Genomic DNA, 26440 nt, shown 5'->3' on the forward strand with positions numbered 1-26440 from the left:
ATATTACACATACCCACTCAGCTCCCAGGGTCCTGCTGATGGGTCTCCATTCCCTCTTGCAGCACCAAGCCTATGAGTTCCAGTTTGGAGCTGCTTACGCCTGGATGATGTGCGTCTTCACTGTGGTCATGACATACAGCATCACCTGCCCCATTATCGTCCCTTTTGGTAAATGATACCACTCTGCCTCCCTGTGTCAGAGACAGAGAGGAGGCAGGAAGGCTGATGTGGGGGAGATAGTCTCTCTCAGTCTAGGAAAGCTGATTCCCCACTCTGCTGCCATCCTTCCCTTTCTCCTAGGGCTCATGTACATGCTGCTTAAGCACCTGGTGGACCGATACAACCTGTACTATGCTTACCTGCCTGCCAAGCTAGACAAGAAGATCCATTCAGGGGCTGTGAATCAGGTAGTGGCAGCCCCCATCCTCTGCCTCTTCTGGCTTCTTTTCTTCTCCACCGTGCGCATAGGTGAGCACTGGGCTGGGATGCCAGCCCTTGGCCTCCTAAAGAGCCACTTCCCTGGCCAGGCTCTGGTCCTGGCAGCCCCCAGCCACGGAGCACAGTCACAATCCCTCTGACACCACCACTTTGGTTTTCCTTTGTCCCAGGGTTCCTGGCCCCCACTTCCATGTTCACCTTTGTGGTCCTCGTGATCACCATTGTGATCTGTCTGTGTCACGTCTGCTTTGGGCACTTCAAATACCTCAGCGCTCACAACTACAAGGTGAGGCAGAATGCTGGGCGTGGGACCCTCCTTCTTGAGAGGGCAGCTCAGCCTTAAAACAGCAGGGGCTCTGAGGGTGTCCCAGCCTACCCTTCAGCAGAGCCTTTCAACCCTGGCATCACAGAGGACACAGTCACAAGGCTGTCCCTGCTGCCTGTGTGCTGCTCCTGAGGTGGGACAGCAAATGTGTTGCCCTGGCAGTCTCTCAGTTTCTTCTTTCCTCTCCAGATTGACCACACAGAGGTGGATGCCATGGACAACAGGCAGAACGGGAGACCTGCTACCAATCTGCCAGCTCCTAAGTCAGCTGTGAGTCACTGTCCCCATCTCCATGCCCTGGCACATTCCTTACCTGGGTTTGGAAAGGGGGAGGTAACTCCCTGTCCAGGTACCTCACTCCTCACTTCTCATTTTTCTGAATCAGCACTTGGATCCTCCCAGTGAGGGTGGGAGGCAAGTGTTGGGCATTGTGCCCCTCACCTGCTCTGGGTGATGAAGTGTAACCCCACACACACACCCCTTTCCCACTGCTCCTCAGATGCTGTGCGTTTACTTTCTGCCTCTCTCTCGGCTGTGACAGTGAATCCAGCTGGGTCAGTCTCCCTTCTCATTCTGCATCTTTGCACGCTTGCTCGCCAGCAACGGCCATCACCCACCAGGCTGGTCCTAGTGCCAACGCAAAGGCGTCTCCATGGGCATTGCCTTGAAGGCTGTGGAAGTGCTTTGGGGACTCTCCTCTCCCCTGTCCAACTCTCCAAGATCCCAGAGGAGTTTTCTGAACTTCTCCTTGGCTCACTGGCTCATTCCAACTGCTTCCTTCCACGAGGTTTTTGCAGTTGGGGTCTATACAGAACTGCAGAGATGGGGTAAAGCAGACCCTCCTGCTTCCTCGGGAGAGCAGGGCTAGGGTGTGCACACGTAATCCAGGCTTCCTCCTAATCTCCATATACCTAAGAGCAGCAACATATCACCAAAAGGAGAATCCCTATAGGAGGGATTCTGAGGCAGAGCCTCAGAAGAACATATCTACTGGCAGAAAAGGCAGTACAGTTTTCCATGTGGGCTCCAAAGAGTGCAGCCCAGGTTCCCTGTCCCAGAATGCTGGGGTTTGGCACATCCAGTGTTGCAGAGCCAAACCAGCCCCATTCTTACCCCCTCTCCTGGCACATCCCATGGAGTCTGGACCCTTCCTCACTCCCCCAGCGTATCACCGAGCTCAGCCTCGTGCATGGTGCTTTGTGTGTTGTGCTCTGCTGCCAGGAGGAGCTCCCCAGACTGACCTGTGTTTCTGCTCTCTCCCCACCCTTCTCCTGCTCCATGCCGGACCCTGACAGAAGTACATCGCCCAAGTGCTGCAGGACTCCTCGCCAGAAGGTGAAGCAACAGAGTCGGAGGAGCAGGGATCAGAGCAGGGATCGCAGGATGAGGAGCTCATCAATGCCGATGGCATGAACGACACAGATTTCCAGTCGTGTGAGGACAGCCTGATAGAGAATGAGATCCACCAGTAGGGACCTCAAAGGGTGGGAGGGGAAGGAGGCCCAGGAGCAGGGCAGGCTGTGCACATGGAGACCTGGGGAGAGGCACCCGAGGGTGCTGGCCGCTGCCCTTGCCCGCCTGCCCCCCAGGGACGCTGCCTTCAGTGAGGGCAGGGGCCCTGCTGCGAGCTCTCCATCTCCCTACCCCTCCACCCCTGTGCCAGCCCGGCTGCTCAGCAGGCATGCTCTTTACTAGCTACCTTCTTCAACATGTCCCTGGACCCCAGAATCCTAGGGGCTTGAGAGGAAGGGGAATGAGACCCCTACAGTGCTGCCCTGGACCTGCAAGGCTGGGTGCTTTGTGGGAAGGGGCATAAGGGGAACATTTGGGGTCTTCTTAGCAGGCCACTTTGTTGCCTGTCATCCTGGTGAGAAACACTAATAATTTATTAGATTTGCAGGAAAGTGATAAACAAAAAACTTTAATCAGTGTATTGGAAACCCCACCTAGGGAAGGGGGTGGCTTTTGTTGCACCTTCTCCCTGTGCTTGCGTGTGCCCTTTCTCAACCCCTTGCAGTATCCACTTGGTGGGGCATGCCAGGAGCTGGTCCAGGCATGGGGTTGTTACAGACTTCTCCCTCACCACAGGGACGGTAAAGCCTGGCTTCATGGTCAAGGGTGACATCATCCCAGGTAAGGGATGCAGGTTTGGCATGAGTTAGGCATCGCCCCACAGGATGAGGGGTGCTGAGGGCATTTCTTATGGGCAGCAGGAGGCGCAGGCAGCCTCTTCCCCAGGTCCTGTCTCCTCCTCCCCCAGGTGCACAGACAGGGGATTGCAGCATCATGTTAAATGGCATTTTTCTTTGCACATTTTACTTCTCTTTCAAAGAAATCAACCTGACCCCCATGTGGTACTGCACCCTCCCTTTGCTGCCCTGTGTCTGCACAGCAGGGTCAGGCTTGGGGTGGAGGGGCTGTAATGGGGGTCTCCTGGGTGCTAGGGAGAGGGGAGAAAGGGTCTCAGACTGCAGACCCTCAACACGCTGTGAGGTCAGCACTGCCTGGTTGTCATAGGGCCCCATGGGCTGCCTTCCCTGAGCTGCTGCAGGGTCTTCCCCCAGCTGAGGTGGTCAAAGAGGGAGAGAGCCCTGGGAAAGCAGCCCTTGGGAGCCCTCTCCAACCAAGACCACCATCTTCAGGAGCACAAAAGCCTCATTGGGCTGTGCTGACTTTCTTCACCTGCCCTGACTGGTGTAGGCTCCCCTGCCGTCGCCCAGCCAGAGAGGGGGGCTGTTCCTCTCCTACCTCTGCCCTTGCCCCCTCCCTGTTGATAGCTTTGTCCCAGAGGCAGGCAAAGAACAGGATGGATGGGAGAGGTGGACTGGAGCCCCTGGCACCTGCAGGGAGGACTGACCCTGTTTAAAGGCTCTTCGTGAGGTCTTTTGTGGTCAGGATCAGTTGCCCTCAATTGCTTCCCCCTTCCCCTTGTGTAAAATGTAAAGGAAAATAAGAAATCCCCCTGCTATTTAGCTATATTTATTTCCCTCAACCCTGCCACCATCCTGTTTGGTGCTCATTGCAGACACTATCACCCTCCCTTTGCCTGTCATCTGTGGGTGCTGCACCAGCTCGCTGGGGCAGTGCCCTCCAGGGCTTCATGGGGCTGAGTGAAAGTGGACAGTCATTTACTTTTTCTATCACCCATGCTGGCCCTGGAGCTCCAAGCACTTTAATAGGCCTGAACAAGTGAAATGTCAGCCCTGCTCATCTCAGCTGCCGGGAAGGGTGGTCACATCCCATGGCTTTTTTCCCTCCTTGCTCCCCACTGGAGGAAGGGAGCCAGACACACAGAGAGCATGTGGGGGCTGTTACAAGGAGGATGTAGCTGACTTTCCTGTATGCCTCCTCTATAAGAATCCCAGGCCCAGAGGAAAGGGGATGGAGGGGAGGAGATGTGGGTCTTCAGTGCATGGGGAGGGCAGGCCACCCCAGCTCCCAGGGCTCAGCTGGGGCTGGAGCACACGTGGGTGCGAAGGAGCATGGTGAGAGTCGCCCATCCCCTCCAGCTATTGGCTAGGAATGAAATGAGCATGTGAGCTGATTGCTCGAGGTCCACTCTCAGGCTGGGGCAGGGGGGATGTTGATCCTGCTTCCCCTTCTTGCACCCACCTACTGCCCTTGCCTCCAGCAGGTGGGCTGGGATGCTCTGGTCTCTGTAGGTACGGCTATGGCCCGGGGCTGCCTCTGCACCTATCGGGGCTCTGCCCGTGCAGAGCTGTGTGTTCTGAGTGGCACTGTCTGTGTAGAGATGTGTATAATACCCTGTATATATTTGTGTACAAAAGAAAAAAGGAAAAAAAGGAGCTATTGTTCTTGAAGTCTTTTCTTTGTGGAACGGGTTGGGGGCTGGGACCTGGGAGGAGAGGACCCAGCTGCAGCAGGGCTGCAGGAGCATGTGTGGTGCAAAAGGAGTGGGGGATCATGTGTGAGCACAAGCGCTGCCCTGCTGCCAAGAATCCAGCCCTGGATCACAGGCACTCCTGGCACAAGTGAGCTTTTCCTCTGGCTTGCAGAGGCACCACTGCGAAAAGCAGGTAGATGGGGAGCTGCATGCACTGAGGCTGGGATGGGGGAAGATGATTTGGGAATGGTGTGGTAGGGGAGTTTTGCTGGTAGCCTCAATAGCAAATGTCAGCCCACCTCTACAGTCCCAGTAGCAAGTTCCGTATCCACTCCTGCCATATCCATTCAGAAACTTAGACACCTGGTTTGGGTGGACAGCTAAGGCCTCTGGGAAAAGATGAGAGGTGCTAGACCTCTGCAGCACAGCTTGGCTGGGAGCACTTTCCTGACATGTGATGCTGCTTGTAGGTCAGCCATCCCAAGTGCTGGGCCAGCCCCCAGAATGCTTCCTGCTGCTCTCTGTGCAGGCTGGATCCAGCATGCTTCCCGGGCAACTGCTGCATGCTCATTACACTGTGTACAGTGGCTGTTGCTCGGAGGACAGCACAATGGAGAGGCGAGGCCTGGGGCGGGCTGCTGAGAGTTGGACAAGTGACCCCAGCTCTGTTCTCACCTTGCTGTGTTCAAGCCCCGTAGCTTCGTGTGCCAGTGGTGCAGCATCAGCAGGGGACAAAAGACTCTCCCCCTGGCAGCCCACAGCCAAAGGATAGGGAAGAGGTAATGCCTAAGAACAAAGAGAACTGAAGACTGAAAGACAAACTGTGCCTGCTGCCAAGTCCCTGCAGCCATTGCTGCAAAGGGAAGTTTGAGGGAAGGAAACAATGAAATTGAACAGGTATTTGTGCAGGTGTTTTACGGAAACTGCTCCCAAGCACAGAGGGCAGGATGCAGGACAGCCTTTGTGACAGGATTATGTAGGAGCTGTCTCCTGCTCCAGGAATCAGCTTTGAAAGCAGCTTTGGAGGCCACTGAGGGGTAATAAGGGCAGGAGATAAACAGGAGAATGGGGTCACAACAAGGAGGGGCACTGTCCTGGGTGGAGCGGAGCAGGCACGGTGGTCAGTGGTGGTCCAGGCCAGAGAAAAAGCTGGAAGAACTGTTTGGGCACAAGTCCAAAGGAGGAACAAGCACAGGCAATGTGCTTGTTCCTGCTCCAGCCTCTTGCTCCTTGTCTGAAAGCATGGTGCTGCCTGTAGCTCCGTGCAGAGCTGGAGAGTGACCCCAGCAGGGAACCCCCTATGTCTCCAGCCTGCAGGCACTGACACAGCTGCCCTTGGCTGAGGAGAGGGAGCAGCCCCTGCAACAACCCAGAGCAGGGCACCCCAGAGCCTCCTTTACACCAGGGTGGGCAGAATAATCTGCCTGTGACAGGCTCCCCTTAGGTAGGGATGGGACAGGGCAGCTCTGGTGGGTGCTGGCCAGGGCCGCAGTGGTCCCTTTTGGATGTGGCAGCAGGACCACGCTACAGCCAGTTTTATATGTCCTGGTTGCCTTTCCCACAGGCAAGGGACACAGCTTCTATACCCATGTGCAACCTGCTCCCTGCTTAGCAAGGATTTACCCCCTGGAGCAAGGCACGGTGAGTTAGGAAGCAGGTGCTGTGTGAAGCCTGGGCTCCCACAGGCTCAATGCCAGCTGCTGCAGTGAGGCTGTACAGGCACAGCCTCCCCAGCTGCAAGCAGGCACCAGGGGAGGAGGAGTCCCATGGCTGCTGGGATCATCCTGTCCAGCCCTGGCAGCAGAAGGATGGCAGTGCAGAGCTTCTTTCCTTGGAATGAGGCTGAGCTGAGCTAGTCATGCCAGGCCAGGCCATGGTAGACATGCTGTGCTGAGCCACACCAGGCCGAGCTGTGCCATGCCATGCCAGAGAAAGCCATGTTGCACCACACAGGGCTGCAGAGTGCTGTGCCAAGCCCTGCTGTGGCCATGCCCACTGGTAACAGCACCACCCAGCATTGCTGCACCATGAGTCACAGAGGGCACGAAGGGGCAACCCCTCTGCGGGAAGCCACAGGGCAGGGGGACCTCCCTGCTGGCACCCGGCAACAGAGAGCAGCTGGTGGGATGGGTACCAGCCATGACTGCCATGGCTGGTGGGGAAGCCAGGGCAGCTGGTGTCAGGGTTGCCAGCCATGAGTCCCTGGGCTTGTAAGAGTGAGGTGGTGCAGGCACAGCCTTCCCAGACATAAGGGAAGAAGAAGGGACCCCACAGTGTGTGAAACCCATTGGGACCACCATAGTCAGCCATGGCACCAGAAGGTCAATAAGCCCTGGGACAAGGTGCAGTATAGAGCTCACCCAGCTAAGCTGAGTTGCCAGCAGTGTGGGGCAGTCACCCTCAAACCCATTCCTACGGGAAAGTTGCTTCCTCTTCTCCTTCCAGGCGCGGTTTCCGTGTGCACCGAACACTTTACTCTGAATGGTAAAGAAGCGGGCCCATCCCGGCGGTACCCTTCCATCCCCGGGAGCTGGGAGAGGGTGACAACAGACAGAACCGCACCAGCATCCCCGATACATCCCCTTCTAGTGTCTGTGAGCTGTCACTGCTCCTTTAATTCCCCCTCCCACCGCCCTCCCGGCTTTGCTCGCACATCCTGCCCACCGAAACTCCACCTTCTGCGGGGCCGTACCGAGCCAGGCTGGGCTGGGCTGGGCCGGGCTGAAGCGGGCAGGGCGGTGGCGGCGGCGGCGGCAGCTTCCGTAAGTCCATCCCCCCCATCCTCACCCTTATCCGACCCCGGCCCGGGGTTAAGTACCCGGGGCCCTCCCCACGGCCGGGCAGGTGGGGCTCCTCCGAACGCGCCCGCGGCGGTGGAACCCTGCCCGCCCGACGACTGGCCTCTCCCCCCTCCCCCGGCTGCTTCCTCTGTTCTCTGAGCTTCTCCAGGCTTGCCTATCCCATCCCCTTTCTGTCCGTGGGGATTTTTACATTAGATGACGCATCCGCAGAGACCCAGTGGCTTCCCAGTCAGGGCAGCGAGTAAACTGGGTACCGCGGCCACCCAGGATGCGCTGCCGACCCCAAAGCCAACGCCGCATCTCTTTGACGGGGTGCAGGAACATAAAGGGAAGCTTGTGGGAAATTAGGATCTTTGTCTTCCGGAGGGCTGGCAAGGGCCTGAGAGCTGCTTGAGCCGTGTGGGACCCTATGGGCGGCAGTGGCTTCTTGCCCCGAGCTGAGTATGCGGCAGGATACTATGTGTCAGGGCTGGCTTCGAGGAAGGGAACTTCCTGCTTCATTTGATCTGCAAGAGCAGCTGACAAAACAGAGGTCTGCAGAGATTTTTGGCTGGACTTCAGCAGTGATTTTGCGCAGGGGTTTTGCATTATGTGCTAAGGTGCATGAGGTATTGAGACCCTGCAGGTACCAGCGTATCTTTCTGCTCCCAGCTGGGAGGGATCAGAAGTACCTCCAATACTGGAAAGCATCCTATTGTAGTTGGATGTCACCTGCTGTGGAAAACTGCCCTGGGGGCTTGGCTTGTCTCATCACACCCCTTCCTCCTCCATGGAGGACCCTGCAGTGTCCATCAGCATCATCCTGGGGAGGTGTCAGCAGCCGATCCTGTCGTTTAAGGACCCATGTGGTTCCTCTCCCATTCTGGGTTCTGAAATGCTTTTCCTTGCTCTGCGCTTGTGTGACCTCCATCTGCCGCTGAGCACAGCCTTCCGAGTATTTTGAGCCACAGATCTAAGAATAACTCGTACAGTGCCCGTGTCAGCACACAGCTCCCTATGTCCGCAGCCATGGCCCGTCCTGGTAGGTAGGGTGGGAGAGGGTGGGAGAGGGTGCAGGGTGTCTGTCAGGGACTGCGGGCAGAGGAAGTTCCCTGGCCCTCAGCAGGTTGTGTTGTGAGTGCCGGGGAGGTGGCAAGGTGGGAACTGGAGGCAGTGTGGGGGTGCCTGCACTTGGGTTTCCTCCTCCTGCAGCCATCCCTGGGCTTTGGGCAGCACCCGGGACTGGAGAAACTATTCCACCAGCTCTGCAGGCAATGAGTGCCTTGCTGCTGGAGAGACTGCCAGGGTGTTTGGCTGCGGAGCAGGAGCTGGAGGGAGGAGCTCCATTGATTTGGGGCCACTGTAGAGGAGAGAAGGGCTGGCGCTGCCTTGGAGAAGGATAGTGGGTTTAGAGCATCCCAGGGCAGGCGGAATGATGGGGAAGACTAGATTTTTCTTCTGAAAAGCTTCTGGCTAGGGCAGCCCCACGAGTTAGCAGCCAGATTTATGCCCTATGCATGTGCCAAGAGCTTTTCACTGTTCCCTTCCTTCCCTTAGCTATCATAGCACTTCAGGACAAGGAAAACCACCTCTTCAGAGCAAGGCTGTGCCCCACTCCCCTGGGACTGGGTGCTAGGGAGGCTGCTGGCCAGTGCTGGCATCTGAGCTGGCTGCTCTGAGTGGGTTGCTGGCTCCAGGGTTATTTACCCAAGGACTGTTCCACTCCCTCACAGGGAGAAACCTCTGAAGTATTCGGCACCAGCCCTGCCAAGCAGGAGCTGAGATGGCTGGGGAGTGTGGCATATTGAGCTGCAGATGCAGGTGGGCTGATGGTGGTGGCACCTTACCAATGGCCCTGCTGCAGGTGACACTGCTTGCATGGGGGCTTGGACCAGACGGCCCCTGGAGGCCCCTTCCATCCTGGGCGGTGCAGTGGGTGGAACGCCGGCTGCTGTCATGGTGCCTGGACGGGGCTGATGGCAGCTGGGCGCTGGGAGGGGAGTTGGGACTTGCCGCCACAGCGGTGGGGCAGGGCTGCAGGGCCAGACATGCCTGGCAGCTGTGTCATTGCTGGTTTGAAGCGCCTGGCCGTGAGCTACTGGTTAAACCCCCGGGGAGGAAGGCCAGGGCAGGGACCGGTGCGGTGTGGGGGCTCTGCGGTGTATGCCCTGCCCCGGTCTCCTGCTGCCGGGGTGCCTCGCTGCATCCCACATCCCTTCCCGGTGTCTCCCAGCAGGCTGCTCCACTGGCCCTCGACGAGCCTTGAATCATCCTGCCTGCGTGTGTGTGTGCCGAGAAGGGCCGTCCCGCCTCTTCCTTCCCTGTTCTCCTCCGGCCCCATAGATAGAGCTGTCTGCGCCCCGCTGGGCTCCTCCCTAGCCGACCCTATTGACTCAGTGTTCAGGCAGCTGGGGCGGGTTTCGAAGGAGAGGGAGAGGCGCCCGGGGCTGGGAGAAGCTGCGGGCGGCTGCTTACGCCCTCCCGGGTGAGGAGGAGCCGGGACTAGGGAAGGACCCGGAAAGCTGCGCCGGGAGGAGAGGCTGACGGGGGCGGGAAGGGCCTGAAATTCCTCCGGGCTCGGCTTTTTGGGCTCAGCAGCAGGGACGGGACAGGACGGGAGATCCGTGACCTAGCTGCTGGTGGGCTACTTCCTCCTAGCCAACCCTCAACACCGCTCTGCTTCCTTGGCGTCCCCTAAAGACAGCAGAACTGTGATGGCCGGGCTGGAGGACAGGGCTCAAAACGGGGCTGCTTTAGGGAATGGGGTCGGGGGAGGTTTCCCTGGTGCATGTGCCCACCCTGGAGTGCTCTGTGTGCCGCTGGGCTCACTGACCCAGGGCACTGGTGAGGGAGAAGGTCCCTGCTGTGAGGCTGGTGGGGAACTGGGGATCCAACCTTCAAGTTTGGCTCTGTGAGATGGCTGATGTCCCCAGGGGAGTGCAAGGTACCAGGCTCTGCCTCAGCCTGGCCATGCCTGTTCTGTTGCAGGGAGTGGAGCTGAAGGCAGCGCTGCTGGTGCCTGGCCATGATGCCCTTTGGAGGGATGGCTGCCCGTCTACAGAGAGACCGCCTGAGAGCCGAGGGGCTTGGCCAGCACAACAACGCCATCAAGTACCTCAACCAGGACTATGAGGCCCTCAAGCAGCAATGCATTGAGAGCGGCACCCTCTTCAGGGATCCCCAGTTCCCAGCTGGCCCCACTGCCCTTGGATTCAAGGAGCTGGGGCCTCATTCCAGCAAGACACGGGGGGTGGAGTGGAAGCGTCCATCGGTAAGTTCTGGGCTTGCTTCTCAGGCTGGGCTGGCATCTCTGCCCTGCATGTCTGCACTGACATGGTGTGCTGATCTGCAGCCTGGCCCTGTCTGGCTCCCCTTAGTGCTCAAAGTGCCTGGAGTGCTGCATAGCTTCCCTTCCCAAGCTCCCGGAGCAATGCCCGGTGGGTGTCTGCTCAGAGAAGCATTGTGCCTAGCAGGCCCAGCTTCCTCTGGACAGCAGACTGTGGGCTCCAAAATAGGTGGGCTCTGTTGTTGCTTCTAGGTGTCATGGCATGGATGTGTCACCCTCAGTGACTGGGGCTTTTGAGAGCATATATCCCCTGGTGCCACGAGTGCAAGGGGAACGTCATTTGTTTATCCAGCCTTGTCTTCCCATGGCTACAGCAGAAGATCTTGCCTTGCCTTACCATGATGGCCTTGGAATTACAGTCAAGCAGCCTTCCCTAGTAGAGGGCATATGGGGTGCCATGGTATATGGCAGGGACCATATACCATTTCTCCTGAGTCAGAGCTGCAGTGGGTGCCAGCCCTGCTGAAGCCCAGACCCTGCCAAACTCCAGCACCAGCATCTGATCCTGTTCTTCTGCAGGAATTAGTGGATGACCCTCAGTTCATCGTTGGTGGTGCAACGCGGACGGACATCTGCCAGGGGGCTCTGGGTGAGTGTTTGAGCTCTGTCCCTGGACCTTGGTCTGGGAGAGCAGTGACTGGGGAGGGTTGAATGGCTGGCCCAACTTTCCATTTAGTGCACTGGAAAATGGAAGGTGTGGGACATCCTGTGCCTCCTGGTGGCTCCAGGTTAAGGCTCCACGAAAATGGGTTGATGTCTGCACAGCTTGACCATGCCGAGGTCAGGCAAGATGATGGGTGGATCCATGCCTGACACATGCTGACAACAATGCCAGGAGCTGCTCCAAAGAGCTCCCTGCTTTGGTAAATGATGAGGGATGGCAGCTGGATGGCAGTAACAAATTGAGGTGAGGATGTGCTGGTTGTGACAAAGTGGTTGCAAAGCAATGCAGTCTGGCAGGAGGGAATTGAGAGCTATTGAGTACAAGTGATGATTTGTCCACACTCCAGGGGTGGACTCCAGGGGTGTCTCTCAAGGCAAAGGCACTGAGACAAGGAGAGAAATATTAATGGGCTATGTAGGCTGGCAGAGTGGTCATTGGAAACAGATCTTGGTACCACCGAGAGTGTTGTCCTGATTGGGATCACTTGATTGGCAGTATCATATACCTAAGCACACATAGCATGCTGGTTTCAGGGCTGACCTTTTAATGTATACAGTAATTAGGACAAATTTGAGGTGGTAACTGGAGCACATAACAGCCCAGAGCACTGTGGTAGTGTTCAACTGGTCATTAAAAAATCTGAAACTCCATTTTGTCAAACCACAGCCCAGTTACAGGTTATCCAGGCTCAAGGCTAAGGTGTGAAAGGCTTCAAAGGCAAAAGAGAAATAGGAATCAAGGGAAAGAATTTAAACCGTAGTGCTGGCATGGAGCAGCACTTGTGGTTAAGAGCACTTGGAAGGAAAAGGGCGGTGGCATTGCTTGCAATTGAGAAGCTGAGACAGCAGCATTAACCCTCTTGCTTGATAAAACGGCTTTTTAAATGCAAAGTGTAATTCCACTGCAGAATTTGCAGTCTGAGATATGGAGGGCAGTCATATGAATGAGTTTCAGGAGGGTCTAGATATATGGCTGCAGGAAGGGGCTGTTGGGGCTGACTATGTGGTGTTCTGCACACAGGCTCCAGGTCAGGGAAGATTGTTCCATGTTGCCTTGAGCTAGTACTCTCTGAGGGCAGGATGAGCAAGCCTGCCTCTCTGTGCTCTGTTTGCTGGACCCTCTCTGGTTTTCCCACGTACTTTTTGATCTGGGGAGCTCCAAACATTTGCAAGGCGAGCACAACATGGGCTTCTAAACATCCATTGCCTACTCTCCCAGATAGAGAGGTGATGGGTGCTCACACTGGCTTCCTCTCCTTCCCCAGGTGACTGCTGGCTGCTGGCTGCCATTGGCTCCCTCACGCTCAATGAGGAGCTTCTGCACCGCGTGGTGCCCCATGGACAGAGCTTCCAGGAGGACTATGCTGGCATCTTCCACTTCCAGGTGGGCTGGGGGCTCCTGGCCCTCCACAGCTGGTGGGCTGGGGTGGAAGAGAGGGTGGTGGGTTGAGGGCATCCCTCTGGGATAGGGATGAGCAAACCATGTGATGCTCTGAGCTCACCCCACTCTCTCCTCATCCTCCAGATCTGGCAATTTGGTGAGTGGGTGGATGTGGTGGTGGATGACCAGCTGCCCACCAAGGATGGGGAGCTCCTGTTTGTCCACTCAGCGGAGTGCACCGAGTTCTGGAGTGCTCTGCTGGAGAAGGCCTATGCCAAGTGGGTACCCCTGTGGTGGGCATGTGGGCAGATGGGGGACAGGGCACCTCACTGTGCGGGGCAGAGGGAAGGGAGTCTCTTCTGTTGCTGGCCCTTCTTGTGCTGGGTGCCTGGGAAGCAGCAGTGTGCTACCTCCTTGTCTCCTCACGTGCCCCTGTCACCACTCAGGCTGAACGGCTGCTACGAGTCACTCTCGGGGGGCAGCACCACCGAAGGCTTTGAGGACTTCACGGGCGGCGTGGCAGAGATGTACGACCTGAAGCGACCGCCGCGCAACATGGGCCACATCATCCGCAAGGCGCTGGAGAGGGGGTCCCTGCTGGGCTGCTCCATCGACGTAAGTGGTGCACTGGGATGAGCTGGGGTTCTGCCGCTGCAGCGGCCAAAGTGAGACCTCACAGCCCAAGGTTGTATCAGCAGTCCCCTCGCTGGGAGGTTACTTCTTCCCCATCTTAGCAGAGCACCCTTTCCAGAGCCAGTGTGGCAGCCCTGGGGCACAGCATGTGGTGCTGCAGCCCGGTTGCTGTGAACGGGCTCCTTGGGTGGTTCCCTGATGGATCTTCAGGATCCTCTGGCAGGGAAACTTCTTTAAATTGTCCTCAGCCAGAAGTCCATGAGCACAGGGAGCTGCTACCTGCTACTTCTCTTTGCAAGGGGAATTCTCCACACAGTGGAGGGAAGGGGTAGGGATAGGACTACATTATTTAATCGTGTTGACTTGAGCTTGCACATTCTCCTCAGATCACAAGCGCCTTTGATATGGAAGCAGTGACCTTCAAGAAGCTGGTGAAGGGCCATGCCTATTCTGTCACAGCCTTCAGAGATGTGAGTTAGCTAGATTAGACTTTAATAGTGATAACATAGCCCGGACAGTGGAATGGGCTCAACCTCCTGTGTCTGGTGCCTGGCAGGTGAACTACCGGGGTCAGCAGGAACAACTCATCCGCATCAGGAATCCCTGGGGTCAGGTGGAGTGGACTGGAGCCTGGAGTGATGGGTAAGCAGGACAGAAGGGGTGCCAATCTTCCATTGGCAGGCCAGCAAGCCCTGTGCACAGAGCAATTGAGCGCGTGGCACTGCTGAGGGGAAGCTGGCAGCGTGCAGTACCCTTCGCATTGGAAAGGGGAGAAGTTAAGGGTCAGCTCCAAAGTGCTCAATTCACCTTGAGGAGTCCTCATCTAATTGTCTCTCTCCTGCTATTCCAGCTCCTCTGAATGGAACAACATTGACCCTGATGAAAGGGAAGAGCTGCAGCTGAAGATGGAGGATGGAGAGTTCTGGTGAGTGCCGGGGCAAAGTGCTTCTCTATTTCAGCAGCCAGACTGGGAAGGAGCAGAGGAGCTGGGAAGAGATCCTGCAGTCATGCTTCACCTGAAGCGCATGACCTGCCTTTATGAGCTGGCTTTCCAGCACTGGAGAGCTTGCCAGTGTTTTCTCATCTGATCTAGTTAATAATTTTCCTCCTTTCAAGGAAATTCAGCCCAACTAAATGCAAAATAAACACCTAGGAAGGGTAAACATCCCTTCTTTCCCAAACCCAGCAGAAGGCTTTAAATAAGCTATCACTGTTTAGGGTAAAAGATCTTACTGTCACTTAATTCTCCCAAAATCTTGGCTGGGCCCAGGGCTGCTTGTGCTGTCCTCCCTCCCCACAGCAGTGCCCTGGCCTCATCCCCTACCCACCTCCTGCAGGATGTCTTTCCGGGACTTCATGAGGGAGTTCTCCAGGCTGGAGATCTGCAACCTGACCCCCGATGCCCTCACCAAGGATGAGCTCAGCAGATGGCACACACAGGTGTTCGAGGGCACGTGGCGCCGGGGAAGCACTGCTGGGGGCTGCAGGAATCACCCAGGTACCTCTGGCCTCCACGTCTCTGCTCTTGGCAGTGTGATGAAGCCAAGTGTCTCATCCACACATCCTCTTCCTGTCAGCCACATTCTGGATCAACCCCCAGTTCAAGATCAAGTTGCTGGAAGAAGATGACGACCCTGGGGATGATGAGGTGGCCTGCAGCTTCCTGGTGGCTCTGATGCAGAAGCACCGGCGGCGGGAGCGGCGGGTGGGAGGTGACATGCACACCATCGGCTTTGCTGTCTATGAGGTAACCCCTGCCAGTCCCGATGCCACTTCCCTGGGACAGGCTCAGCCCTGCCAGTCCTGTCTCAACCCCAGTCCTCAAGGAAACCTTTTCCACCTGCCTTGACCAGTCTATCAGTTAATATTCCCTATCCTGTGCTCCCTGCAGCTGTAAGGGATGGGGCAGATACTGGGACTCTGATTTTTTCCTCCTTTTCTCTCCTCTGCAGGTTCCTGAGGAGGTATGTCCTGAGCTGCTGGAGCCTACCCCCTCTTGGAGGGGACCCCAAGAGTGGACAAGAATGGGTGGATGCACCCACTGTCATGGGCAGTGGCTAGGGTGCTAGTGGGTGCTGGGCACCTCCATGTGGGAGGGAGGGATGGCTCCTACTGGGATGGGCAGGACAGGGATGTCCTGCCTGACGGGGGCTGGCATTGGTCCCACCACTCCCCGTGGGTGCTCCCCATTGTGGGGCTGTGATCCACAAGCGCATTCCTTCCCCCAGGCCCAGGGCACTCAGAACGTGCACTTGAAGAAGGACTTCTTCCTGCGAAACCAGTCACGGGCACGCTCTGAGACCTTCATCAACCTGCGGGAGGTGAGCAACCAGATCCGTCTGCCTCCCGGCGAGTACATCGTCGTGCCCTCCACCTTCGAGCCACACAAGGAGGCCGACTTCGTCCTGCGGGTCTTCACCGAGAAGCAGTCTGACACAGCGTGAGTCCCTGCCTGGGAGGGGACACCCTGTGTCTGAGGGGGGGGGATGTTTCCCCACTGCAGGCAGCCTGCTGGCTGGGGACCCTGCTCATCCCTTTGTTTTTCTCCTTTCTGCCCCAGGGAGCTGGATGAGGAGATCTCAGCAGACCTGGCAGATGAGGTAGGAGCTGCCACTTTGGTTCAGCTGGTGCTGAGGCTCTGGGGCTTGGGAGGGGGAGCTGCAGGCAGGAGGTGGCTGTCTGAGTTTGGGATATCATTGTGGCTAGAGAGGGGCTGGCAGGGTCAGGGCAACAGGGATGTGAGGATTAACAAAGATGAGAAGAACAAGGAAGAGCTTCCTTTTTCCAGTTGAGGTTTACTGAGCTTGGGAGGCAGGGCAGAGACTGGGTTTGACCACTAACCTCTTCCTTCTGGCCTGTATCACCCCAGGAGGAAATAACTGAGGATGACATAGAAGATGGCTTCAAGAACATGTTCCAGCAGCTGGCAGGGGAGGTGGGTATGGCTGTGCCAAGCTCTTGGAGGCCCTGGCCTGGGGAGGGGATGAGATGGGATCCCTAGCCATGAGAGTTCCAGCCCAGTCCACGGTCACTCAGTCCCATCCTGCAGACAGGTCCATTTCTGCCACAGCTCAGCCCAGCTGCCCTCAGGGGTGGTGTGACAGGGGCAGATTTGGGGAAGAGGCATCCAGCTGTGACCCAAACTCTTCTGGGCATGCAAGAAATGTAATTGCACCTTCATGTTTTGTGATTAAGGCAGAGATGTTTAGACAGGAGGGGGGAATGGCCGCAAGTGGGGTGGAGAGCAAGCAAGGGGTGATGCTAATTCTGCTCCTGTTACAGGACATGGAAATCAGTGTCTTTGAGCTCCGGACTATTCTGAACAGAGTCATTGCTAGACGTAAGCATTGCCCTTCCCACCCCCTGCTCCCTGTGCCCCGGGCCTGCTCAGTTTTGGTTCATGTGCTCAACCTCCTCCTTCCTCCTCAGACAAAGATCTGAAGACAGATGGGTTCAGTGTGGACTCCTGCCGCAACATGGTCAACCTGATGGATGTATTCTCTTGGTGCTGTGGGCAGGGGCCAACTTCTCTGGTGCTCAGCCTGCTGCTTGCCAGCAGCAAGTCTTCTCTGTGGGAGCTGAGGCTTGGCTCTCCAGCCATGCTGAGGCTGTTCAACAGGGGGAAGACAGGAAAGGGTCCTTATGGCTTCAGTGCCACCACACCACCCCTTGGCTTTAGCAGCAGGTTTTTTTGGGAAAAAAAAAGGGCCATGAGTGCCCCTGCTTGCTTGGGTCCTGGCTCTGCCACCACCAGAAGCCCAGCCCAGTCCCACTCATGCCTTCTACTTTCCCTGCTAGGAGGAAGCTCCCTGTGCTTCCCTTCACACGGGCTCCCCAGCCTTTGAGGCACTCCTGGAAGGGAATGAGGACTCTTGGGCTTCTTTTGCCTAAACCATCCTGTCCAGCTGTTGAAGATGAGAGATGCAAAGTGATAGGAGCCATGGCCTGTGTCATGCTTGCACAAGGACATGCAGCTGAGGGGTCAGGCAAGGACAGAGGAGCACCTCCAAGCCCTTCTCCCACCTGGCCCTACAACAGCCCTTTTTGCTGCAGGCCAACCCAGTTTTGCTCCTAGGACAGCATAGTGATTTGCTTCCTATAGCAGCAGCACAGTTGCTCCCAGGGAGTGGTATGACAGGTAGTGCAAGCATTGCCATTTCCCTGTTGGGTTGCAGGAGAGGGGAAGCTGGAGGGAAAATTGGGCAGGCCAAGTGTGGCCAGGCTTTTCTTGCCTCAAGTGGCTGGAATCTGATGGCTTTGTCTTTGCACCACTCCCTTTGCTGGCTGCTTTCTCCTTGACCCTCTGCTCCCCAGAAAGATGGCAGTGCCCGCCTCGGGCTGGTGGAATTCCAGATCCTGTGGAACAAGATCCGGAGCTGGCTGGTGAGAAGGAGAGGGGGCATGGTGCACTGCACAGGGGTAGCTCCCCTCCTGGGGCAGCAGGGTGAGGGGACAGCCAGGCTGGAGGCCACAGGAGAGCCTGTCCTTCATGTCCTCTGTGATGCTCTTGCAGACAATCTTCCGCCAGCACGACCTGGATAAGTCTGGCACCATGAGCTCCTATGAGATGCGCATGGCTCTGGAGTCTGCGGGTAGGTCTGGGGACGGATGGGGCTGGGATGAGGGCTGGGTAAGGGGCTCCTGCTGTCAGAGTCCTGTCCTAAGTAACTGGAGAAGAGTGTAACCAGCCTATACTGCATGCTTGGAACCAACCTGCTGTAGTGAGATATGGCCCATGTATGCACCAGGCTCTCTCCATCCCAGCTGTGCCAAGTGCTGGAGACTCAGAGTTAGGGATGCATGCAAGGTGGTCCCAGCCTCTGTCCTCCTCTGACCTGCAGAATCCCATCCTGGCGAAGCAGAGGCCTGGGGTGGATCAGTGAGCTAACCAGTCATATGGCTGCAGGGGGAGCATCCCCTCTTCCTGTTGAGGCTGGACACGGTGCCTTTCCTTGGGTGGGTTGGTAGACCCTTTGTGTGGGTGCGTGGACTTTAACAATTACACCCTCCTCTCCTGCGGGGGTCCTGACTTCTCTCTGCCTTGCAGGTTTTAAGCTGAACAACAAGCTGCATCAGGTGGTGGTGGCCCGCTATGCAGATGATAACATGGGTGTGGACTTCGACAACTTTGTCTGCTGCCTTGTGAAGCTGGAGGCCATGTTCAGTGAGTGATGGCCCTGGGGCAGGGAGGGCAGGAACAGAGGGATGTGTTGCTCACCTTGCTTTTGTGTCCCTGCAGGGTTCTTCCGCAGTATGGACCCTGACGGCACTGGGACCGCTGTCATGAACCTCGCTGAGGTGAGAGCTCAGCCCAGTGGAAGGTGGGGTGGGAAACAAGGGGACAAGGCATTAGGGTGAATGGGGCACCTGGGGTGGGTGGTAGAAAACCCTCCATCCCCCTGGGTAGGGCAAGAACCCATAAAAGATCAAGATAAGAAAAGGGGATTGCTGCAGGCCCTATGTTTCTTGGAGAGCTTTTAAAGCTGGCACTTGAGGACATGCCAAAAATGCACCAGCCCCTGCTTATCCCTTCTCCCTCTCCTTCGCAGTGGCTGCTGCTGACAATGTGTGGCTAGGAGCCATGACAGACCTGCTGCAGCTGGGACACCCCAACGGGCCAGGCCCCCTCCAAGTGCCTCCCCTTGGATCCGTGGACACAGGATACTCTTCCCTTTGCTCCATTCCATGCTGAGCCACCAGCCCTGCCTCCCAGGAAGCCTCACACCACCTTCTCCAGTGGACCAGGGGTCAAGGCAGGCAGGGGATTCCCTTCTCCTCTTCTGGGCTGGGCTTCTTTCCACTCCCCCCTCCTCTCTCCCACCCCAGAACAGGAGGAGTGCAAGCATCATGTGGTACCTGTGAATCTTTGCACAGTAGCAGGCTGGAGGCCAGCTGCAGAGCAGGGAGAGGCAGGAATTGCACGGAGATGAGGGGGAGGACACTCATATTGCTTGCTCTAGTGCTGTCCCATCCTCTCTTGTCTATCCCTGCACCCACACCTGGGAGCATCAGCAGATACTGCCTTGCTCAGGCAGCAGGTTCTGGGGGAGTCGTCATGGTCTTCTGGTAGGAGGAGTGGCCATGCTCTATTTCTTGAAGCCCTTGCACTGTACTTATCACCACTAAGCGCGACCAAAGCGTGGAGCCCACAGGCTCTTTCTGCGTGGCCTTCAACACATCCCTCCCATCTCCATGCCCCTGCCCATGCCCACCATTGGATCAAATCCTACAACTCAAGCACTGAATGTTTTGGGGCTCCCCCACCGTATGAACACATGCCACCTTGTAGTGCCGCAGCAGAAGCTCCTCTTTTCTACATGGTTACAGCAGCCTGGCCTCCCCTCCCATCCCTGAGAGCTCCTGGGACATCTGCTGCCCTTGGTCATGGCCCACAGCAGGGCTGGGGGGCACAGCACCCAAGAAGCAATGCCTTCCTCCAGAGAGGAGGGATGGTGGTTTGCGGGGGGGGGGGGGGGGGCGGAATCTTCTTCTGCACACAGTTGGGTTTTTTCTCCCAATCCATCATCCTCCCACATTGTTACACTCTCCTCTTCCCTTGCGCTCCTTTGCCCAGTGTAGGTGGACTCCAGTGCCAACATATTTGCACCTCTCTGTGCTCCTCACTCCCCTCACCTTCTGGGGCAATGGGGTGGCTCCAGCTTGGCGGTGGGCGAGGGCCCATCCTTTGCCCTGTAGAGGCAGGCAGGCAGTTATAGCTTCCCCAGGCCCCTGTTGTCACTGAGGATGCGCCTGCAGCAATAACCACTGCTGCCTGCCCGGCAGCTCTGCTTCCTCACCCCGCTCACTGTGTACTCCAGAAATAAACAGATCTGTTAGATGTGTGGTCCAGGCAGTGACTTGGGGATCACATCCTCCCTTTGCTCACCATGGTCTGGGCTGGGGGGATGAGATGCAGAGCCAAGCCCAGGTCATGCTGCTTGCCCAGCCTGGGGCACAGGTGGAGGAGCACTGCCAGGTGTGGGTCTTGCTGTGGGGATGGAGGGGATCCATATCTCCTAGGACTTTAGAAAAGTCACCTCTTCCTTTGCACGGGTGTCTTAACACTGACACATGGAGCAGCACCACGTAAGAGGGATGGAAGGGAGCACAGCTCTTAAAGGAAAGAAAAGCTCTTAAAGGAAAGCTTCCCTCTTGGGAAGCTGAGGGGAAAGAGGATCCACTTGGATAGAATGGAGTTAACCATGGATCTGGGAATGGAGGGCAGCCAGGAACTCTGGACCCTGGAAAAGGACTGAAAGAGGTAATGTAACCCTGGGTCGAGTCTGTGGGAGGTGGATGTTTTCCCCTGCTTTCTTTGAGGCCATGCCAGTTATAGTTGGAAGCAAAAGCCTTCCACAAAAACGACAGTGGAGTGCTGTGGGGTGAGACTTTTCATAGCATGGCTCAGAGCAGGACTTGTCAGTGTGTCCTGCCCCTTGCTCACACCCCAGAAGGGCATTGAAGCCCAGATGGCCCCAGGGGTGCTCAGCACTTGGAAGAAGAGTGACCTTGCATACCTTATCCATCCCAACATCAATATCCCTTACATAGGTGCCCTTTGGACCAGCCCAGCTCTCTGGGACCAGTCTCCCCGCTGCATAGCAGCACCCAGCCCTGGGACAAGCCAACCTGGCTCAGAGCACAGATGGCAGAGGTGTGACAGCAGGAAGAAGTGACCCCTCAGCTGCCCTCCAGGGCTGCCCTCTCCTCCAGAAGCTCCCTAGGGCTGGATAGAGGTGGGCTACTTGCACTTGTCTCTTGACTACCTGTGAGCTGAGCTGCCCCTTGTGGGGTGGGAGTACCATAGGGCTTACCAGCCCAGCCTTCCTGCTCCTCCATGCAGCCCCAAAGCCCCTGTGAAACAAGGGCTCAGGTGGGGATGGAGCACAGGAGCAGGCATGCAGAGCTGTCACTGCTGTCCCAGCTGCAGGGCCTTATCACACACACACAGGCCCCATTGTAGGGCATGGTGACATCCTGGCTTTGGGATGACAGGTGCGCCTGGCATAGCCTTACCAGAAGTCCCCTCCCTCCCTCTGGGTGCCAGCTGGCAGATCCCTTCCCTTGCAGCCTGGCATCTGGCAGGCCCAGGATTGCAGGGGGGTGGCAGGCAGGGGGGGCTTCCCCAGCTGCCAGCTAATGCTGCAAGAAGTGGCCTGGCTCATCCTCCTCCTTGCAAATGGGACAAGGAGGATGCCCAGCAGAGTCCTTAAATGGTGGTGTGAGGTGAGGAGCAAGGGGGCCAGATGTGACCAAAACTGCTCTTAGCTTTGGGTTTGTCCTGTGACGGGCACTAGCCAGTGAGAGCCAGCCCAGTCCGCTCCTGCCTTTCCCACACGTATCCCATAGATCTGCTTTGGGTGGGAGTGCATAATGTGGGCCAGCAGCACCCATGGGTGCACAGCACTGCTGCTTCGGCTCCCCAGCATCGCAGTCTTTTCTGCACCCCATTCCCCTGCCTCCCACAGCCCAGAGCTGCCTGCTCATCCTGGGGTTTCCCCTTCTCCCACCAGCTGCTCATGTCCATCCCCCAGGCATGGAATGGGGGCCAGGACCGCAGCCCATCCCCACCTGGCCCCACCAGCTGCCCTGGCAGCTGGGCTCTGGCCCCGTCTCCCCCTTGGCTATGCTTCACTCTGCGCTGGGCCCACGGCTGCAGGAATGTCATTCCCGTCGGCACAAGGGGCCTTTGTGCAAGTGGAGACAGGGTGTGGGGGGCCCAGCCCAGCATCCCAAGCCAGGGCTGGGTAGAGCCACAGCTGAGGACACGCGGGTGGGCAGCAGCTGACACCGGCATGGCCCCACAGCTCCCACCAGGCTCAGTGGCGTGTCCACTACTGCAAGGGCTGTCAGGGAGGAAAGCCCTCTCCCCATCCTCCTTGTCCCTCTGACACCAGCAGCATCCTGCAGCCACCACCAGCCCAGGAAGCAGCACCAACACCAGTACAGAGCTGGAATCATCTTAGCAAGCCTCGGCACCTGTGCCAAAGGATGCTATGGGCTCAGTCACCCTACAGGGGGATTGGGAGGACTCGGGTATGGGGCAGGGGCCAGGAGTACCAGGCAGCAGCTGCTGGATTTGGTCTTTTCCAACAGCTGCTGTCTCAGCGCCAACAGCAGGGAACGTGCATGGGCTGGGGCTTTCCAGGGCCTGGCCGCAGTGCGTTAAACAAACTATTTATAGTGCTCACGTCCCTCCTTGGCAGGAATGGCCTGTGTTCCTCCTGCGCGGGGGTTGGGTGCTCGGGTGCCACCAGTGTCCCCACCACCAGCACCCTCTGGGGTCCCTGCCAGAAGGTTAAGGTCTCCTCAAAGAAAAGACTGGCCGCCTCTCCTCTCGCTTCCCTACCATTTCTGTAAGCTCCCAGTGCTATGCCCAGAGCAAGATTTGCAGCGAATCTCGTACACCTTGTGAAGAGGTACCAGAGGGCTATGCCCTTCTTCCCAGCATTCCTGCTCTCTGCTAAATCCTTTGGAGCCTTAATCATGCAACAGCCTCTTTGAGCACGAGCAAGTGCCAATGGCTGCTCTGTCCCCTGTGCCTGCCTCTGAGACGGCACTAGGGTCTTGCCGTCCCGTGAAGCAGAGATGCTGTTCTGGGAGCAGGCTGAGTGCTGGCAGGTTGCTCATGGGACAACGGCCAGGGACCCAGCCCACTCCCAAAGCCTGTGCCAGCTTTGCCTGTTGTCTGATGGGGCATAGGACTGCTCAGAAGACACTCCCTCCACCAACAGGCAGCGCTAACCAAGAGGAGTTGTACCAGGAGGAAGCACAGCTGTGTCCAGCCCAAAGGCTGGCATGTCCCACACCCATGACCCTCCAGCTGTGCCTCCTACGAGGTGGTCTCCCAGTGGGTCATCCTCTCCCAGAGGAGACAGAGACATTGGCCGTCCGAGATCTGTCCAGAGGTGTGTCGGCTTTGAACTCACCCCTGCTCAGCAGTTTAGAAGGAAGCTTTGAATAAGTCGAATCTCCGGGGCTTTAGGATGGCAGGGAGAAGAGAGGACAGCTCTACACAGTCCTGCCACCACTCTGAGCACAGACCCCTATGTGGCTGCTTCCAGCCCTGCTCTCTCATTGCCAGTGCTTCTCCATCCACAGGCTTCCCAGAAACCCACACTGCCCTTGCGCTGCCCAGGGACATCTCCTGCTCCTTGTTTGCTGATGTCCAGCTGCTAGCTGATCATCTGAGAGAAGTAAGTGCTATGGAGGAGTATACAGTCCCTGTTTGGACTCAGGAAGTGGATCTCAGCCTTTCCCAGCAATTAATAGGGGATACTTGGTTGTGCCATTGATTGATAAAGAAAATGGATGCCTCCAAGGAAGCAGCCTTGACAGGTACCCAGCAAAACAGAAGCCAACCACCTGGTGAATAATTTTGAGCCCTCCCCATGGAGAGGGATAAAGGATAGACAAGAAAAAGTGTTGAGAGACAGAGCAGTGACTGCAGGACCAGAAAGTCCTCTGGGGATCAGAGAAGTTACAGCAAGGCTCTAAGTGCCTTGGCCCAGGAAATGCACAGGCACAGGAATCTGCTGCCCTAAATGTTGTGTTTCGAAGTAGATACTGGTGTGATTTCATTTTCTTTTAAGGTTGTATTCTTTTCCCAGCTCTGTGCCTGACTTGACAGAGGAGCAGGTTTATGTCCCTTCAACTCCCCGGGCTGTACTTTTGCCCAGCTGTGAATGGAGGCTAAAGACCCTGACCTTCCAGACTCAGTAAGGTCTCTGCATTTTTGGCAAGAGACAAAAATCTGCCTTTTACAAGTCCCAAGAGCAATTAAGCCCTGCCCCACCTTTTGCCCAGTGCTGGAATGTTGCAAGCATCTGGCTCTCAAAGCAGGGTGAGAGCCTCATGCGCTCCCTCCCTGGGAAGAAACAGGGTTCTGCAGAGGCCACACACTGGAGTCCCTTTGTTCCCAAGGGATTTGCCGTCCCATCCGTTGTGCACCTCTGCAACATTACACTCACATGCAACATAACAATCAGAGGCAATGCCCCCAGCAATGTGCTGCAACACCTCTGCTGCAACCTCTCTGCACTTGGCCAGCACCTCCCTTTCCCCCGTGGGACTGGAGGACAGGATTCCCCCAGCAGGGATGGTAGGATGGTCAGTTCCCCCAGCTCAGGCATGGCTTTTCCTAGTAAGATGCTCCCAGGCGAATAAGATCTCCACTCTTCTCCATCACTGTGGTCACTAACACTGACCTGGGGTGCTGCACTTTTCACCCCAGTGGTCCCCAGCCTGCACAGAGAGTAAGACACTGAGAGGGCCCACTGCACAGGGACATGATATTCCCACTGGAGTTGTACGACTGGGGAAAATCGAGGCACCAAGCGAGGCACTGACTTGCCCCAGATCAGCTGCAGCATAGCGAACCCAAGAGTCTGAAGAGCAGGCAAAGCATTGCACCCACTGCCTCCCTGATCAAAGGGGAGAAGCTCCCTCCCAGGGAAACATAAACCCTGACACAGCTGCAGCAAAGCTTTGGCTCCTGCTTCCTTCGTCTGAGCTCTTCCCACTCCCCGAACCACCACCGGCATGGGGATGGTGGCAGCACACGGTAGAGGCAGTGCGCCTGCTCCAGGGCCTTCTGACCATGGCAGACCAGGAGCCTGGGAGCCTCCGGGAGGCCAGTCCCAAGGGGCTGACGTCAGCCCTGGTCCTTGAAGCTCTGGGGCTGTTTCAGCAGCACATGGTGTCCCTGTGAGGCACAGCCAGCCTGCTTTCCTCATCCATGGCTGGCTCCCTGAGAGCAATCTGTGGGGCTGGGAAAGGTCACCCTGGCTGAACCAACCACCCTTGGATGGGACTCACTGGGCACAGGACAGCTTACAGCAGGCAGGCAGGGAAACGGAGCAGTAGCTTTCAGTCAGTCCCTTGTGTCTGTTCATTCTCCTAAATTCTTCTTGAGCGAGAGCCAAGGGTAGGGACTTGGCAGGGTTTTTGAAGGGAACAACAAGGGAAGGAAATGAAGACAGACAGCCACCAGGAACAAAACTAAGGTTAGGAGCAGGAGGGAAGTGGAAGGGCACAGACGTGACCATGGACCTTCCTGCCTGTACCCTCACCCTGGCTGCTTGCCACAAGCTAACTCAGCTTGGGAACACAGCTGGAAAGCATGGGACACTGCTTACCATCCTGCTCTGGAGCCCCACATGGAGCCAGATCAATGCTCTTTCTCAGGAGAGTACCCATCTGCTCCTCAGGATGTTGTGCCTTAGGCCATCCCTTGCCCACTCTCTTGTTGGCCCACCTGGCCTGCATTCCTGGCCCACATTCCCGGCCCTTGTGGCAGCAGGGTGGCAATTGCTTGCACTGTCAGGGAATGACAGGCAAGAATATTTTGGACTCAGCTGCCTGCCCAAGGGCTTCAGCAAAGACCTGTAGTGAAATAGAATTCCATCCTGCCAGCCCACATTTCTGTGGTGGGCAGATGTTGATCCTCCTTCACCCCCCTTCTTTCCCCAGCGCTGCCACCGCGACAAATGGGGTCTTGGCTGCTAAGCAGTATCACTTACAGGGAGCATGTGTCTAGCAGGGGAGGAGGGGGCATTTAAATGAACAGCTGGGGTTTTTTTGTTGTTGCCCCTTGCTCTGGAGCTGTTCTGGCCATTTGGGCTGGTGGCATGTCCACCTTGAGGTAGCTGAGCAGTCCAGGCTCCTCTGGGACAAACGCCTGAGCAGTGGAAGCAGGAAGGATCTCAAGGAGGGTAAGAGTCACCAGGGCAAGAGGTGGGCAGCAGTTCCCTCCAGCGCTTCACCCTCGAGCCTGCCCCAAGCAGCGCCCCACTCTCAGGAGGGTGCAGACCCCCCAGGATCCCGCTCGGCTCAGAAGTTCCAAAACGTGAGGAGCTGCCGGGCACCCCCCGCTCCGCCAGGTTAGCTCAGGGGTCTGACGGCGCGCCCGCAGGCCCGGGGGGCAGCATGCCCGCCCCGCCGCTGGCCGCCCCGCTGCTGCGCGCCCTGCTCGCCCGCCTGCTGCCACTGGCCCGCCGGCGCCTGCTGCCGCCTCTCCGCCGCCTGGGGC

General features: G+C 57.1%; 2 protein-coding genes across 3 annotated transcripts in view; both read left to right on the plus strand.

Annotated features, from left to right (window-relative positions):
* The window catches only part of TMEM63B (transmembrane protein 63B), a 48154-nt gene extending 43576 nt beyond the window's left edge, over window positions 1-4578 (plus strand). For both annotated transcript variants that reach the window (XM_027735000.2, XM_027735001.2), the window contains 5 exons: window positions 63-168; window positions 301-468; window positions 609-724; window positions 953-1033; window positions 2059-4578. In XM_027735000.2, the coding sequence (XP_027590801.1) occupies window positions 63-168; window positions 301-468; window positions 609-724; window positions 953-1033; window positions 2059-2235 (648 nt within the window). In that variant the 3' untranslated portion in view covers window positions 2236-4578. The remainder of the gene's footprint in view (window positions 1-62; window positions 169-300; window positions 469-608; window positions 725-952; window positions 1034-2058) is intronic.
* Window positions 4579-7325: 2747 nt separating this feature from the next.
* CAPN11 (calpain 11) lies at window positions 7326-20248 on the plus strand. The gene is made up of 22 exons (XM_027734998.2): window positions 7326-7369; window positions 10376-10658; window positions 11253-11322; window positions 12662-12780; window positions 12922-13055; window positions 13224-13392; window positions 13797-13880; window positions 13967-14052; window positions 14261-14335; window positions 14748-14908; window positions 14988-15157; window positions 15363-15374; window positions 15639-15850; window positions 15971-16010; window positions 16280-16345; window positions 16693-16750; window positions 16840-16904; window positions 17725-17793; window positions 17924-18002; window positions 18458-18574; window positions 18650-18708; window positions 18960-20248. Exons 2-22 carry the CDS (start codon window positions 10413-10415, stop codon window positions 18984-18986), a joined length of 2118 nt encoding a protein of 705 aa, XP_027590799.1. The 5' UTR covers window positions 7326-7369; window positions 10376-10412; the 3' UTR covers window positions 18987-20248.
* Window positions 20249-26440: the final 6192 nt, after the last annotated feature.

Source organism: Pipra filicauda, unplaced genomic scaffold, assembly GCF_003945595.2.
Source record: "Pipra filicauda isolate LSUMZ 115617 unplaced genomic scaffold, ASM394559v2 scaffold72_size3293161_pilon, whole genome shotgun sequence".
NCBI lineage: Eukaryota > Metazoa > Chordata > Aves > Passeriformes > Pipridae > Pipra > Pipra filicauda.